Source organism: Brassica napus, chromosome C9, assembly GCF_020379485.1.
Source record: "Brassica napus cultivar Da-Ae chromosome C9, Da-Ae, whole genome shotgun sequence".
NCBI classification, from domain to species: Eukaryota; Viridiplantae; Streptophyta; class Magnoliopsida; order Brassicales; family Brassicaceae; genus Brassica; species Brassica napus.
Window position 1 is genome coordinate 2758011 of NC_063452.1, and position 14629 is coordinate 2772639.

At 35.5% G+C, this 14629-nt stretch overlaps 3 protein-coding genes and 1 pseudogene across 3 annotated transcripts; 1 reads left to right on the forward strand and 3 right to left on the reverse strand.

The window, feature by feature from the left end:
• Positions 1 to 961: 961 nt before the first annotated feature.
• On the reverse strand, positions 962 to 2015 carry LOC125592289 (annotated as a pseudogene).
• Positions 2016 to 2179: 164 nt separating this feature from the next.
• LOC111206387 lies at positions 2180 to 2778 on the forward strand. The gene is made up of 2 exons (XM_048767079.1): positions 2180 to 2603; positions 2664 to 2778. Exons 1-2 carry the CDS (start codon positions 2290 to 2292, stop codon positions 2776 to 2778), a joined length of 429 nt encoding a protein of 142 aa, XP_048623036.1. The 5' UTR covers positions 2180 to 2289.
• A 5232-nt stretch (positions 2779 to 8010) lies between these two features.
• On the reverse strand, positions 8011 to 9463 carry LOC111200447 (protein DEHYDRATION-INDUCED 19 homolog 7-like). The gene is made up of 4 exons (XM_048769665.1): positions 9292 to 9463; positions 9059 to 9198; positions 8581 to 8658; positions 8011 to 8469 (listed from the first exon to the last, which is right to left on the reverse strand). The coding sequence occupies exons 1-4, from the start codon at positions 9329 to 9331 to the stop codon at positions 8146 to 8148; spliced, it is 582 nt and encodes a 193-aa protein (XP_048625622.1). The 5' UTR covers positions 9332 to 9463; the 3' UTR covers positions 8011 to 8145.
• A 1845-nt stretch (positions 9464 to 11308) lies between these two features.
• Positions 11309 to 14067, reverse strand: LOC111206125 (COBRA-like protein 9). The gene is made up of 2 exons (XM_048769664.1): positions 13270 to 14067; positions 11309 to 12793 (listed from the first exon to the last, which is right to left on the reverse strand). The coding sequence occupies exons 1-2, from the start codon at positions 13823 to 13825 to the stop codon at positions 11361 to 11363; spliced, it is 1989 nt and encodes a 662-aa protein (XP_048625621.1). The 5' UTR covers positions 13826 to 14067; the 3' UTR covers positions 11309 to 11360.
• Positions 14068 to 14629: the final 562 nt, after the last annotated feature.

The window sequence follows — 14629 nt, forward strand, 5'->3', positions numbered from 1 at the left end:
TTCGAGAACGGATAAGAAAAGAACACAAATGAATAAAAATATACGAATGACGAAGAATAATGATTCCTTATCATATCTAATGAAGAACAAATTTGTTCTATATTTCTCTACAATAAAATGAATAAAAAAAATGAAAAAACTATTTTTTATGACTGGTAAAATCTTTTAAAAATGTTATAAAAATGAATTGTTTTTTTTTATTCATCGGTCACCATTCGTATCATAAGTTTAAATATTTTATAGAAAAGGAAGAGGAGAAAAGGTAAGCTTAAATGTATTAGCGAACAATCTATTTAGGTGTAGTGGAGAAAAGCTAAAAGGAGATGGGTGGGGGCCCAGGAGGGTGACACATCATGTTTTGTTTCCTTTGTTGTAAACAAATTACTTAAGTGCTGCTATGATCCTGGTTCCGTGACAAAGGTTTTGATAATTTGAAGGTTTTAAACAAAATAAAATGTGTGATCTCAAATTATGTCACTTGTTAAGAATATGAAATGGTGCTGAAGTTATCCTTCTTCAGTTCTACCCATAGATGCATTCGAGAAGTGCAGCTAATTGTTTTCCTTTATTAAGAGACTTTCAGATCTTACTAAAAAGTTACCGACCAACAAGACTAATGCTAGGTTTTCTAAAACTGAGTTGTCTTCATACCCTTAGACCTTCATTAATTGTTCATCTACTTTAAAGGCAGCCTTATAGGTTCTTTGGTGAAACGCTGAGGTAAAGCTTGATAACTTTGGCGGGTTATCAACGGGAATTTGAATCATATGAACAGAGGTTTTCAATCATATTATTCTGACTCAAAACAATGAACATTTGGCAGAATTGGCTAAATACATACTTCAACCTTAGCATAGAAGCTCGCAGGGTTTGATCTGCGTGGTGTGTGCAAATTGACATATCCAATAAATTAATGTTTAAAACGAGTGTGAAGGACCACAAGTCAATCACAAGAAGCATGTGCTCCAAAGACGTTTATTAATTAAGTTTTGGTCACAAAAGCATAAATAAATAAGTACACTGATCACAGTCGAATAGATAAGCTTAACACAAATAACACAGATAGTATCAAACTAAAAGAAGAGGCGTTCCGCTCATTCATCAGACGGTAGTAGAAAGAACCTTCTCAACCTGATAATATGTGTGGATTTTGATTTTAAGCAGTCGATCGAACCACTCAACTTTCCCCCAAATTTAAAGTCGTCGTGCCGCCTTTCAAGCGCAATCTCCGCACACCAAATCTCCTTGTAACGGCTTCTATGGTAACCAAATTGATCTCACACAACCATCATCTTTCCACCCTAATCACCCAATCGAATCCCTCTATCACGAGTGATCCTAGGTAGTCCAACCAAACGTGCAAAAAGCTCCACATTCTTTCCTCAGTATCATACCATCTGAACACTCCGTCATAAGCAGAGTACAAAACGTTCCCTATCACGCAATAAGCATCAGAAAACATACACCAACCCATCCGTTCCCCGACCATTTCCCATCTACCTTCCTTGGGATCGTAAGCAACCACCTCTTCGTTAGACACCGCATGGAACTTTCCCTCAATAGATACAGTTTTTTCCTTAAAAATAAAAATCTCTTTTCTTTTTGTCGACACAGAATCCCGACACAGAATCCCAACTTTGGGTTTCTGTATCGAACACCTCGAAAGAGTTCTTCAAACTGGAATCGATACCTGCTACATATATCACCAAGGACGCTGGTGGAAAGTGAAGAGAGTTCAACCGGCAAACTTGGAGCCTCTACCCACGTATGAGACTTGCAATCCAGTATCGAGACTCTAGGTAAGGAGTTGAGGGACGGGGGCAAGGCGATATTGTAGATATTAGAACCAACTGCCACCAACTGCCAACTGCGTACCCACTTGATCCGGTTTTTAGTGTTTTATCAGGCCTCCGGCAGAGGGTGAACCAGGTAGCCTCATCACGATGACTTTGTAAGCACACGTAGAGGCAAGTCTCTGTGAATCCCAAGAGTGACCGGGTCTTGTAAAGCTCTTTTAAGGGTCTTGAATCCAAAAGAAATCGCTTTAGGTTGAGTTTTTTGTATACAAACAAGTCGTTAGGATAAAAAATAGTTTGGTTGTTACTTTTAAAAGTAAACTGTTAAATGGGCCCTTACTAAAATATTTTTAAATCTTTCTCTAAATTAATGTTATTTTTCAACAAAAAAACTAAAATAATTTTCTCATAACAACCGGTTAACTATATCGGTTCGATACGCTGCCTAATCACGTCTGTTTTGTTGCGCTGTCTCTCTCTAAAACTCACTAAAATGTCGCTCCTCGTGATGAGACAAGGGGCTACTCTCTCCCTCCCTTCAGGTCTTTCTCTGCGGAAGCGACTTACCACAGTCACCACCAGGAGACGCACAGCTTCTTCGAGCCAGAGAGCTATATCAATACCCCCGAAAGACCCCAGAGAGGCTGAGAGGAAGCTTGCGCAGCTCAGGAGAGACTACGCCAAGAAAGTGAGTCTGTACCGTAAAGACTACATTCACGAGATTGAGATGCTTCGTGTTGAGAAGCAGCGTAAGGATGAGGCGAGGTTGCTGGTTGAACGAGCTGCTAACGAGGAGAGGCGGTTAAGGTTTTTTTTTTTTGGTTGGTAAAATGTAAAGATATTATTACCAATTTTCGTTTTTGACAGAATTACAGAGAATAACGCGAAACAGAAAACAAGAAAAAAAACTAAACAACGACTCAATATAGAAGCAAAAGCCAGACAAACACACTACCACAACTGCAGTCTCAGAGACGAATAATCCACACCAACAACTTGCCGCAAAAAGATGAACCAAGTTCAACCGATAGTCGGAACCCGGTAATTTTGGCCTCCCCGATGAATCCGCTCTTAAAGATAATGACCTACCTGAGAACAGCTCGCCGATAGCGTCAAATCACCTGACCACAAAACAAACAGCAATAACAGCGACCTAACACAGCTTCAACAACTAAACCGAGCTTTTATTTTGCCCGGATGCAAGTATGGAATGAAGAACAAGGCTAATTTCCAACCGAAACCCACTTAATTCGACAACACTACAAGAGGTGCCGACTTCCGATAGAATCAAGCCGGGAAAACAGATCATGAACCGCGAAGAGGAGGTTCGAGGTGAGGAGGAAGAGCACACGGCCACTGAGACGACATAGACGACCATCCTTTAAACCGCGAGCTAGACCTTGCGCGAGCCAGCCACTGAGCTTGAGCACCAACCCTACTGCGTGTTCAAACCCACAACCCGCCGCCGTGGTAGAAGGATCCACCGGCACACACCACGCCAATAGAAAGAGAACCCGAGCTCGACGAAACAACGAGAGCCGAGAAACTCAATCCCGAGCCGAACGACCCCTTGGACCTGTAATGGCGAACCGCCATTGCCCGGAGAAGCCACGCCGACCCTCCCACTCGAAGACAGAGGGAAGCTATACGAGATCAAACCGTGAAAAATCAATCTCGAACCAACCCAAAAACCCGACTACAGCCACCACCAAACTCTCAACCCACTCGCCGAAGCCACATAGAGATGGAGAGACACCGGAGAAGAAGCGCCTCTGCAGCAGAGCACTCACCGGTGCAGACCCTAGCCCACGACTCCGTGCATATCGAAGGTAAGAAGATTGGTGAAGTGGCGGCAGCAAAGCGAGAAGGGCAATAGAAGGAGGGCCCTCCGGACGCCGGTATGCGCTGTCACGCGCCGTCCGAGTTCCGGGGGAATCAGATCTCACTGAGTCGTCTTCAAGAGATAAGGTGGAGAGAGATGATTGGAAAAAAAATTTTGGTAAAATGTAAAGATATTATTACCAATTTTCGTTTTTGACAGAATTACAGAAGCGGCTAAAGTTATAGCTGAGGAACGCAAAATCTTCCAGGAAGAGTTCAGGAAAATGCTGAGAAAAAGGAAGATGAGAAGAAAGCGAGGAAGAAGCTGCTGTATGAGCAGAGTTTATTGTGGATTAAGCCCAAAGAACTGGAGAAAAAGATTACGGAAGCCCTGGTTGACTCCACTCCTCTCTAAACCAATCACTTTAGGGATTTTGTTTGAGACTACTCCCTCTCTCCAGAGCCGTGAGCATTTATGGTTGCCATAAGCAAACCATAAAAAATCGTACAATAAAAATAATTTATAATAGAAGAAAAACATATAAGTAACTAAACTAATAAACAAAAATAGTAATTATAAAAAAATTATATTTATTAAAAATATTAATCAAGTATTTATCATTGAATTTTATAACTAATTTTAAGATAAAATAATTCAATTGTTCAATGCTTTATGTCATAATCGGACAAAAATACAATTTTACCTACTTTTTTAAATATTTCAAAAATACAGTCACAACTATAATCACCAATATCTAATTATTCTAGTTCTTTAACAATTGCTTACATTGTTTGTTACTTAGGAAACCTATGTATTTGTTAATTATAAGCTCATGTTTTTTTAATCCAAACTATTATAGTACTTTCATCGTATAAACTCAAATTTTTATGGTTTATGTCTATGATATAGTAAATGATGCCCTCAATCTTAAATTTTTTTCGCTGCCATAAGCGAAGGTTTCTTTTATTACTACTGTCGCACGGCAGTGTCTCTCTCTCTTCTTCTTCAAATAGAGAAAGAAAGCAAAGACGTTGATGGCCTTTTTTTTTTGCATTAAGCACATAAGGAGTCTTGGTAAGATTAAGTTCAAAAACTGGTCTTACACTGAAGTCTGCTGTTTCATTTCCTGAAGATGCTTTGTGAATTGTAGCCTAATCTTCCCATTTTGCTTTACCTTGACCAAGGATTTGAGGAGCTCATATAGTGAAATTTGCGAGTGATGTTGTAATGCTGAGATGCAACACTTTTTGCAATACAATTTGAGTACTGAACTGAAAGCACATAATGGCTTATATAAAAATCTTTAACAGTTTTTTTATGATGAGCAGTTTTTTTAGCTTTGACTAGTTTTGAGTGCTGAGTGGAGAAAAAAGTAGTTCCACTTCTTGAATATGCACATCAAGCTTCTGCAAGTACATTCTATTACAATATACATACACTCACAAGCTAAGAGGCTTTGCTACATACATCAAGACTAGTGTAATGATCTCTTGTTTCACCAGATTAACTTGTCTTCAAGCATGGTTGACCATAACAAGTCCCGCACAAGCTCTCTTTCTAGTCTTCTCTTCATTTACAATGAGCTTTTCGTATGAAAAAAAAAAAAAAGAAAAGCTCTCTTTCTAGTCTTCTCTTCATCTATAATGTCCAGTTTCTCTATAATTACACAAAATATAGACGCTATGTCATGAATAAAATAAAATGGGAAAAATCGCATAATTTTTTTTAAAGTGACACATACTAATACTTTAAACTTTAAGTTATTTCGCTAGTATATTAAACTTTCAAATTGGTTTTTGTGTCATAAAAAACTTTCAAACTGGCTTATTTATTCACCAAATCAAAAATGTGACATGTTGACATGTAAATGAAGTGATGTGTTAGTTTTTTTTTTAATTTTTTAATTAATAAGAAATAAAATAAGAAACATAAATTAAAATTAGAAAAACTACAGAAAATCTTACAAATCGATTTTTTAAAAAAAATCTTAAAATTTAAAAGTTATTCATTTTTTTAAAAATGAAAATTTTGCAAAGTTTTGTAAAATTATATAAAAGCTCTAATTGTTTTTCAAAAAATAAATAATTTTGAACATATCAATATTGACAATAACATTTTCTGTCGACTAAGAGTAACATTTTCCAATGACGATGACGTCAAATCCATTATCATCCACATGTCAAAAATTGCCATTGTTTCGAACATATCACCATTTTGAACATATCAAAATTAAAATATTTTAAAATTAATAAAATTTAATTATTAATAGTGATATGACGAAAGTGTTACTTTTAGTGGGGTCATATGTTCGAAATTAATTTCTTATAAAAAATTGATTTTTTAAATTTTCTATTATTTTCTAATTTTTAATTTATGTTTCCTATTTTATTTCTTATTAATTACTTATATTAAATAAATAAATAAATAAATAAATAATATTTTTTAATAAAGAAAGAAACTGACATGTCACCTCATTTACATGCCACATTAGCGAAATTGAAAGTTTTTATGATACAAATTTAAATAGATCTGATGGATAGGTCAATATTTTTCTTGGAATTAAAGTTTCAATCTCTTACAAAATGATTCTGAGGCTTTAAGAATTAATGTCACAAAATTAATTATTCTAATAATAAAAATTTGGATCGAATTAGTGTTTTCATCTAAACATCAAGTAAAAGCTTTTCAATTTTGTGTGATAATAGTTCTCTCTCAATTTCAAACGTCGAGTTGATGTGATGTAAAGATATATGTTTGCGGATAAACTTACAACAAAGTAGTTTGCACTATCAATGTACAATATTTCCCTAGCATCCGCATCATGCAGTTTCTCAATTAAAACATCTATTCTTTGCTTTACATAGAATTTTTTGGTGAAAACAGCTCTGTATGACTATGAATTGTCACTTGTGAAACAAAATTAGATACACAAACAAATTTAAGTACTTTTTCTAGAAACAATAGACAATAAGATAGATGAATCACACATACTAGCTTTCTTCTGAAATTTTGAATTTAGATCCAAAACTTTTCGCTTTATGAATCAGTTTGTCTTTTATTTTTCTTGAGAATCAAAATTTGAATTGCCAATCAGGACATTGACAAATATATATAGATGACTTTTCACATCAACAACACTCTTGTCATTGTGCTTTTCTTTCATGATATCCTTAATACGCTATGTGGCCTTTATAACCACATGATTAACATGTGTACACCACCATTGACTGTGGCAATTGAGTTGACAAAACTGATCTAGTAGTAGAAGAAAAACAAAATTATTTTATTCATTCTTCTTGAGATTTAGAAGGATTATATCAAGTCAAATACACATTACATGTTCAAACCGACCCTTACTTAAGTTCACACATAGTTTTCATCCTCAGTGGGACTTGCTCTTTTGTTTTGAATTTCTTAATTACTCTAAACTAACACATAAGACTCAAATGATATCATTCCTATAGATAATCAAATAAAAATTCCATAGAGTACATACATACCTTGGTGGAATTGAAGGGTACATATACCAACATAAGCCTAGAATTATGCTAATTCAATGTGTTTCTCATTAAGCTTTACTCTCACATCATCTCCAAAATTTCCCGCAAACTATAAAACCATGGAACTCAGAACAACAATGATATTCTTATCCTACTTGGTCATACCAAACATGCGGAGATCTGGTTTGAATGACACTTCTCCCACCTATTGGCCATATTTTTTTCTTCTAAAATATTTTACTTTTCATCATGAATCAAACAAGAAAACACATTTCTTCATTCTTCTCTATAAGAAAACACATTTTCTTGATTACTGCATAATAATTGTTGAAGGTTCTAAATATTATTAGTATGTATGAGAATTTCTATTTATAGAAGTACTGGAATCTTAATAGAATCACTTTTTAGAAGATTCTGAAAATTAGATAATTAAAGAGATGCTCGTATAATGGAACTTTGTAACTAAGTTTTTTTTCTCTCTCGACACCATCTCCTCAGAAGTTAGTAACCTATGCTTTTGATGTTAACAAGATAGTGTATCTTACACAGTCTGTGATTGTATTGCGCAGGTTCTATGGGTTGTAGTGAGATGGAACTATCCATAAAGCTACCGTTGCCTACTTTTGGACTTGCATCTTATAAGCTCAAAGTATCGGTATGGAACCAAAACAAAGCTCAAGAGTGCCAAAAGATGTCTTCTTTCCAACAAGCTGCTGACAAATGGCTTGAGATGCAACACGTTTTGTGATAAGAGTTTGATTGCTGAACTGAAACACAGCTTGGCTTATATATAATATATTTTTTTGTCAACGGCTTATATATAATATATATCAATCTTTAACATGTTTTAGTAATAAAAAGTTTTTAGCTTTGACTAGTTTTGAGTCTTGAGTAGAGGAAGAAGTTCCATTTCTTGAATATGCACATTAAGGTTCCTCCAACAAGTACATTCTGACAACGTACATACACTCATAAGCTACTACGCTCTGCTACATACATCTCTTGATTCACCATTACTAGTAAGAGATTAAAACTTGTCTTCAAGCATGGTTGACCACAACAAATCTCGCACAAACTCACTCTTTCTTGCCTTCTCTTGATCTTCATTCGAAAGTGATAACCTTTGAGAGGTGTCCTTAGGTGAGACTTTTGTTACAGAGTCTCCTTCCGTGATGGGTATGACAAGTTCATTAGCCAAAGGAGGACGAAACATAAAGGATGAGAGCAAAGGATCAGAATCTAGATTGGATGAGGGAATGAAAGTGGAAGCTCCTCCAACTCCGAGAGACTTTCTTAGTGTAAGATAGTTAGAGCTATATCCACCTCTACGCAACCTTCTCCTTCGCTGCACGTAAACTCTTAACACATCAAGGAGTACCAAAACGACCCTCCAAACTCCAGCAATGATGGTAAGAACAAGAACAAAACAAAAAACATAGTATCCAAACTTCAAAAAGGATATCTTGAAAACGTTGCAGTGTTGCGTTGTAATATGGCCAACGATGTCTAATCCCACCTTCTTTGAGCAGACAGGACAAACCTAGTCAAAAGACAAAACCATTTGAACACTCTGTTCTTACATCAACGATAGACACATAAGAGAACCAAAGTTATTACCATACTAATGGTGTGATAATTTTGCTCAATGCTCACTTAATTAAGCTAAGCAGTGAATAAAAAAGAAACCTTTCTATTTCAGGTAAGTTTCAGACTAAAACCAAATGAAAATAAGAACCAAGTTTCATCTAATCATTTGAACACTCTGTTCTTATATCAAAGATAACACATAAGAGGAACCTAAGTTACTAAACGGAGCTCAATTCTCACTTAATTAAGCTAAGTAAAGCGTTAAAAAGGTAACCTTTCTATTTCAGGCAAGTTTCAGACACAAACCCTAATCAATGTAAGAACCAACCATGTAAAGTGTGAAGATGATTTACCCCGTTCTTGGCCTCAACAGGATGCTCTTCATCAATGTGACAACAAAGGCCAAGAATATCAAACTCATCTGCACAGAACGGGCAGATAAACTCTGCTTTCACATTTTCTTCTCCTTTCACATCTTCTTCCAAACACAAATCTGCCACCATTTGTTAAATTAGTCAAAAGAAAGAAGGTAACTTTACATATATGTAACCCATGTACTTTTAATTAAGCCAAAACAGAATAAAACCTGATCGAGAGGGGTAATTGATCAACGAATTAGACTCCATTTTTTGTTAAAAGAAATTAAAGAATTGAAGATAGATTAGCTAACCCTAGAAGAATGAGTGAAAGAGAGAGTGGAAGGAAGAGCTGTGAGATGAGATAACTCGTGGGTGGATTCGGTTTTATTAGTATTTACAGTGTTGACCAAACACACTAACAAGTGGCTTTGTTGCGATTCAGTTTCACACATGTGCCTTTTGTGGCTCGTGTGTGACCTTTTGTCTTTTTATCCAAGTTATTTTTTTGGTAATACCTTTTTATCCAATTTGTGTATATTATTAGTTTCTCTATAATTACATAAATTATAGAGGCTATATGTCATGAATAAGGGGAAAATGCATATTTCTTCTTGGAATGAAAGATTTTCAACTCTTACAAAATGATTTTGAGGTTTTTAGAATTAATGGTACAATATTAATAATTCTAATTGATTAATAATAAAAATCTGATCGAATTAGTGTTTCACCTTAGTTGTGTGCATTTTTTTTTTCATTTTTCCCCTTTTTGTTTCTGTGTCAAGAAATTTGTGTAGATTTTCCCCTGATTTTCAAGATTTGACTTTTTTTTACTTTGCTCTGATTTTTCTGTTGTTGGTTTTCAACAATTGTTCTATCCTAAAAAAATATTTTTATTTTATTATACTTTCACCAATGTTTCATTGATATATATATTAATAATAACATTTTAGATGATATTAGCTAGGTATGCGGAAATAAACCAAATTGAATTTGTCGAACCAATAAAATTTGTTTTTAGTTCAGTTCGAAAGATTTTAGAAATAGTTGTTTGATTCACTCATTTGTTAAGTTAGTTTGTTTATTTTAATTTCTACCAATATTTTGAAAGAGCTAATTGAATAACTGAAAATTTTAAAAACTCGTTTACTCGGTCCAAATCGATAACTAAATTATATTTAAAAAAAAACTTAAATAAATCGAACAGAGGCGTAATTTATTTTAGTTCAAATTGGCAGTTTTTTCATTTATCAAAAGGTAAACTAATCGAACCAGTATGCTTATTTCTAGTCTTTATTATATGGCGATGGAGCGTTTATGAATATTATGAAATGATTAATTTGTTGCATTTTTATCGTCTAATGTTTAAACAGTTACAATATTTATCTTAAATGTACAACTGTGTAGGTAATCTTGCAATATAACATTTTATACGGAATCTCACAATACAATCGAAGATTTTGTATGGAGTCTCATAATATAGTCTAAGTTCTTTGTATTAGTCTTGTAATCTAACAATAATATCAATTTTTTTTTTTTTAAAGGGGTAAGCATCCTACCGGATGCAAATTTGCCTGACTACGTGTTGATATCATATGATGGCTAAAATCAGTGGCTGATTGTAGCTTGTTTGGCCCATAACATGGCCGTAATTTTTAGTGGTTAAGAGCAACCACTTTGCATGAGTTTTCAACTTTGAGTTTCTAACAAAACTTGTGCACAAAAAAGAGTTTTTTTTTCTCAAAATTTAAGATAACAATAGTATTTAAAAGAATGAGTATCACAAATACTCATCCACAAAAATCTCATATGGGATACTCTGAACGAATTTTAGATGAGTATCCATTCTTTTCAATATTTTCTTTAAAACAAATTTGTGAAAAAAAATAAGTTGAGAACTTTTATAACATGGGTTTTCTAAGAAACAAAAGTTAATAGTCATCATAATTTTTATAGAACTATTTAATTTTAAAATAGTTATAATATTTTAATAGAAGATGAATGGGTAATCAAAAAAAAAATTCCAAACCAATAATATTTCCTGAAATCGAATCAGTAAACCAAAAATCTTTTATCGATAAGAAATATAATAACAAAAGAGTGAGCGAGTCAAATGTTGTACTAATAAAAAAAGAAGAAGCAAAACTTAAAATCTACAATATTGATTTTCAAAGCCACACTGAGTAAAAGAACAATTTTATTTTTACTTTTCTTTTTTTGTCAACTGAACAATTTTATTTTACAAAACAAACTAATCAATCAAGAAAATCACATTATATAAATTCTAGAAAGATCACAATTAAATTACCAACGCCACAACAAAAATCACCATACACAACAAAACCATAGTATCAAACCCATTTCTTCTTCCACCACTTGGAAGTGGAAGCACATCGGGAAGCAAACATTCCTCACCGTTGAATATAACTTTCGCCGGAAATCCGTCACGTTCCGGCACATTAATCCCCGGTGTAAGTTTCTTACTGAACTGTATCACAGACTGTTGCTTACCAGGAACCCTAAGATTCTTCTTTGGATCTAACTCATCACGTTCAGCCACAAGATACTCCAAACCGGGAAGACCTTCCATGAAAATGGTGTTGTTAACACCTCCTTCTATACTCAAGAGACTCGCGTTGAACGAATACGCTTTCTCGAATCCACGAATGGCTGGTTTCTTCATCTGAACCGCTAGAAACCAGTCAGGGAAATCGATTTCTCCCCAGTTGAAAATGGTGATCCTCGCGGTCCAGCCACCTCTGTAGTCTGTCGCTATGTGCCAGTTTATCGAGACGCCACAGTTGTCACCACACGGCATTGGATTAGGGATGGTTTTGTGTTTGAGTGCGTTCCACGCAACTGTAAGAGATGTTCTGTTCTCGAAAGGTACGAGAAGAGCATCTGGAGGGATGAGTAAGGAGGGAGTCTCGGCGCTGCACGTGCGTCGCGTCTCCGAAACACAACCACAAGCGCATGTGTTACAAGGGATGATCGAGTCATTAAAGAAAGCTGAGTAGGAAACGCAGCATTTTGGTGTTTCCGTTTTGGCATGTGTGATGTTGCATACTATTTGCCAGCTGGCAAAAGACGTTTTGTTGGTGGGCATACCGCTCGGATCCGGATACAAAGTCGGGCTGACCCGAACAGGTGGCCCGCATGAGTAATCCGGGTTGAGCGTTCCTTTGATCCTCCAGTTTTGAGGCGGGGATAGCGCGGACCGGTTAAAATCAGGAGGCATTTTGGCGACTTGCATGGTGAAGACTGATGCTGATTTTGAAGGGTCCATGGTACGTGGTAAGATCGTACCATTTCTACAACAAGAAGGGATTTTACCTAGAACCGGGTCCTCTGCTTTGGTGGGAGGTAAGTCCACAATGATGGGCCGTCTCTCACATGTGAGAACGTCGGCAAAATCTAGTCCTGTGTAGATTTGGGACTGTGGACCGAAGATGCATTTTGTGGCATCCACGACCGTTGGATACGCTCCTTGCATTTTTTGTATGAACTCTTCTCGCATCCAGTCGAAACTTAGTTCCCAATGGTCGAGCCGGCCTAGTGGATTGTGGTTCTCCATGGTTACTTCGGCTAGGTAGTTCTGGTCGTAGGCTCGGATCACGTCGTACATTATGGTCAAGTCTCCGGGTTGTCGTGGAAGGAACTTGTCCGTGATGGTTGTTGTGTTGACTTCAAATGTTGGGTCTCTTATGCAGCATGTCGTTATCTGTCTTTTACCTAATGGGCAATAAATTTTGTTACAATCAGAAAATTAATCTTTTCAGTATAATTTTTACAGCATACTACCAAATTTTCTTTTTTAAAAAGCAATGGTCTTTAGATGATCATATCGTTAAAAATCGCGGTAAAGAAAGTTTCAATAATGTAAGTAAATTCGAAAAGACTAAAATAATGTATAAAACCGATCTATATATACAGTATATATGTTTTTTGTCAACAAAACAGAAATATTTTTTTGACTATAATATTTCAAAACTATTGTGTAGTCAATTAATATAAACTTAAATATTGGCATAATGGACTGAAAAAGCATTAAAATAATCTAAACGAAAATAAAAGTAGAAAAAGGTAAAACATCTTTAAAACGAACCTAACAGGTGAGTTATGTTAGAAAGACATTCAAAGTAACAGAATATTATATAAAATATCAAAAGAAAAACGTAAGAAAGAATGGAATTGGTTGGAGCAATTACTTAGAGGAGTAGCGGTAGGCTCAGGACAGCTCCAACCATCGTTAACAAGCGATATATTGGATGGCAGTGGAATGGCCGGAGGAGCTACCATGAATTGAGTCCCTACGAGCTCAATCGTAGCCGTCATCTGTTTTAAGTCTCCAGCCGTTTGAATGGCCGTTTTGAGGTCAGAAACAGGATAGCCAGCGAAGATGGTGCCGTTTCCTACCGGAGCAGGAAGATCTGTCCCGTTGACGATGATCGCATCGGTGGCGGAAGTAAGGATCTCGTGATGTTGGAAACCAACGAACACTCTCCACTCTTTGAGCTCTTCACGGCCGTTGTTGAGAACCGTTAGTACTGACTCGAAACGATAAGGCTGATCGGTTGTGTCGTTTGGAGGGATCTGACGGCCGAGAATGAATGTGTAGGAGAGGAATATTCCGTTACAAAGTTCTGAGGGTGAAATCGGCGCCGGAGCCGGAGGGTCTATCTCCGGAGGGAGCTGAGACAAGGACGGTGGTGTAGCGGTGAATAAGAGGAAAACTCCTAATAAGATCGGAAGGAGAAACCCCATTGTGCTTTCTCCAATGGTAAGCGTGATTCTCTTTGAGAAAGAAAATGTTTATTTGAAGGCAAATGGTGTAACGAGTCTATAATCTTTAGGAGATTATGTTATAACGTTGTAGGATACAAGGACGCACGTCGAGATATGTTTTAAGTCTGGAACTCGTGCGAGGCACGTTGGTAGGTTGGTTTTGTAGAGAATAGTGTAGTCGTGGACGCAAATTAAAAATTATTGGTTTTCACAATATTAGCATGACTTGATCATTCCAACAATACGCCAACATCTATTCAATAGAGTTTAAATACTATGGGCTAGGGGTGTCATTCTAGCTAGTTTAATTTAACATCCCTTATATATTAATTGAGGAACATTTGAAAAGATGTAACCTCAATTTTGTATTAATTAAAAGATGCCTCAATGCATAGGTGGCACTCAATTAGGTAGTCAATTACATTCAATTGAAAAATAAGTAGGTTCACATTCGATTTTTATATGTTGTTAGATACATAAGTTGGTCAAACTATATGATATAATGATATGATATGATATTTTCTTTCCTTAAATAAAACCTACGGAATTACCATAAATGACTAATATATATATGACAATTAATGAGTTTAATAATAAAGATTTGATAACAATGTATATCTCCTCCATCATTTTTTGTTTAATTTTATATTATTAAAATAAATTAAACAATCAAATTAGCTATAAAAATAAAATTTAGATTTTTTCGTATATGTTATATTTTGAATTTTTAAAAACGACAATAAATGACTAAAACTATTAAAATTATTATGTTAAAAATTAATG

Bases quoted from the DNA above. Each gene is read 5' to 3' on its own strand.
- LOC111206387 (XM_048767079.1), top strand. From the start codon at position 2,290: ATGTCGCTCCTCGTGATGAGACAAGGGGCTACTCTCTCCCTCCCTTCA. The intron at 2,604-2,663 runs GTTTTTTTTTTT...CGTTTTTGACAG, and splicing joins AACGAGGAGAGGCGGTTAAG to AATTACAGAGAATAACGCGA.
- LOC111200447 (XM_048769665.1), bottom strand. From the start codon at position 9,331: ATGGAGTCTAATTCGTTGATCAATTACCCCTCTCGATCAG. The intron at 8,659-9,058 runs GTAAATCATCTT...TCTTTTGACTAG, and splicing joins CTGTTGAGGCCAAGAACGGG to GTTTGTCCTGTCTGCTCAAA. The intron at 8,470-8,580 runs ATATCCTTTTTG...TTAAGAGTTTAC, and splicing joins AACACTGCAACGTTTTCAAG to GTGCAGCGAAGGAGAAGGTT.
- LOC111206125 (XM_048769664.1), bottom strand. From the start codon at position 13,825: ATGGGGTTTCTCCTTCCGATCTTATTAGGAGTTTTCCTCTTATTCACC. The intron at 12,794-13,269 runs GTAATTGCTCCA...ATTGCCCATTAG, and splicing joins GCCTACCGCTACTCCTCTAA to GTAAAAGACAGATAACGACA.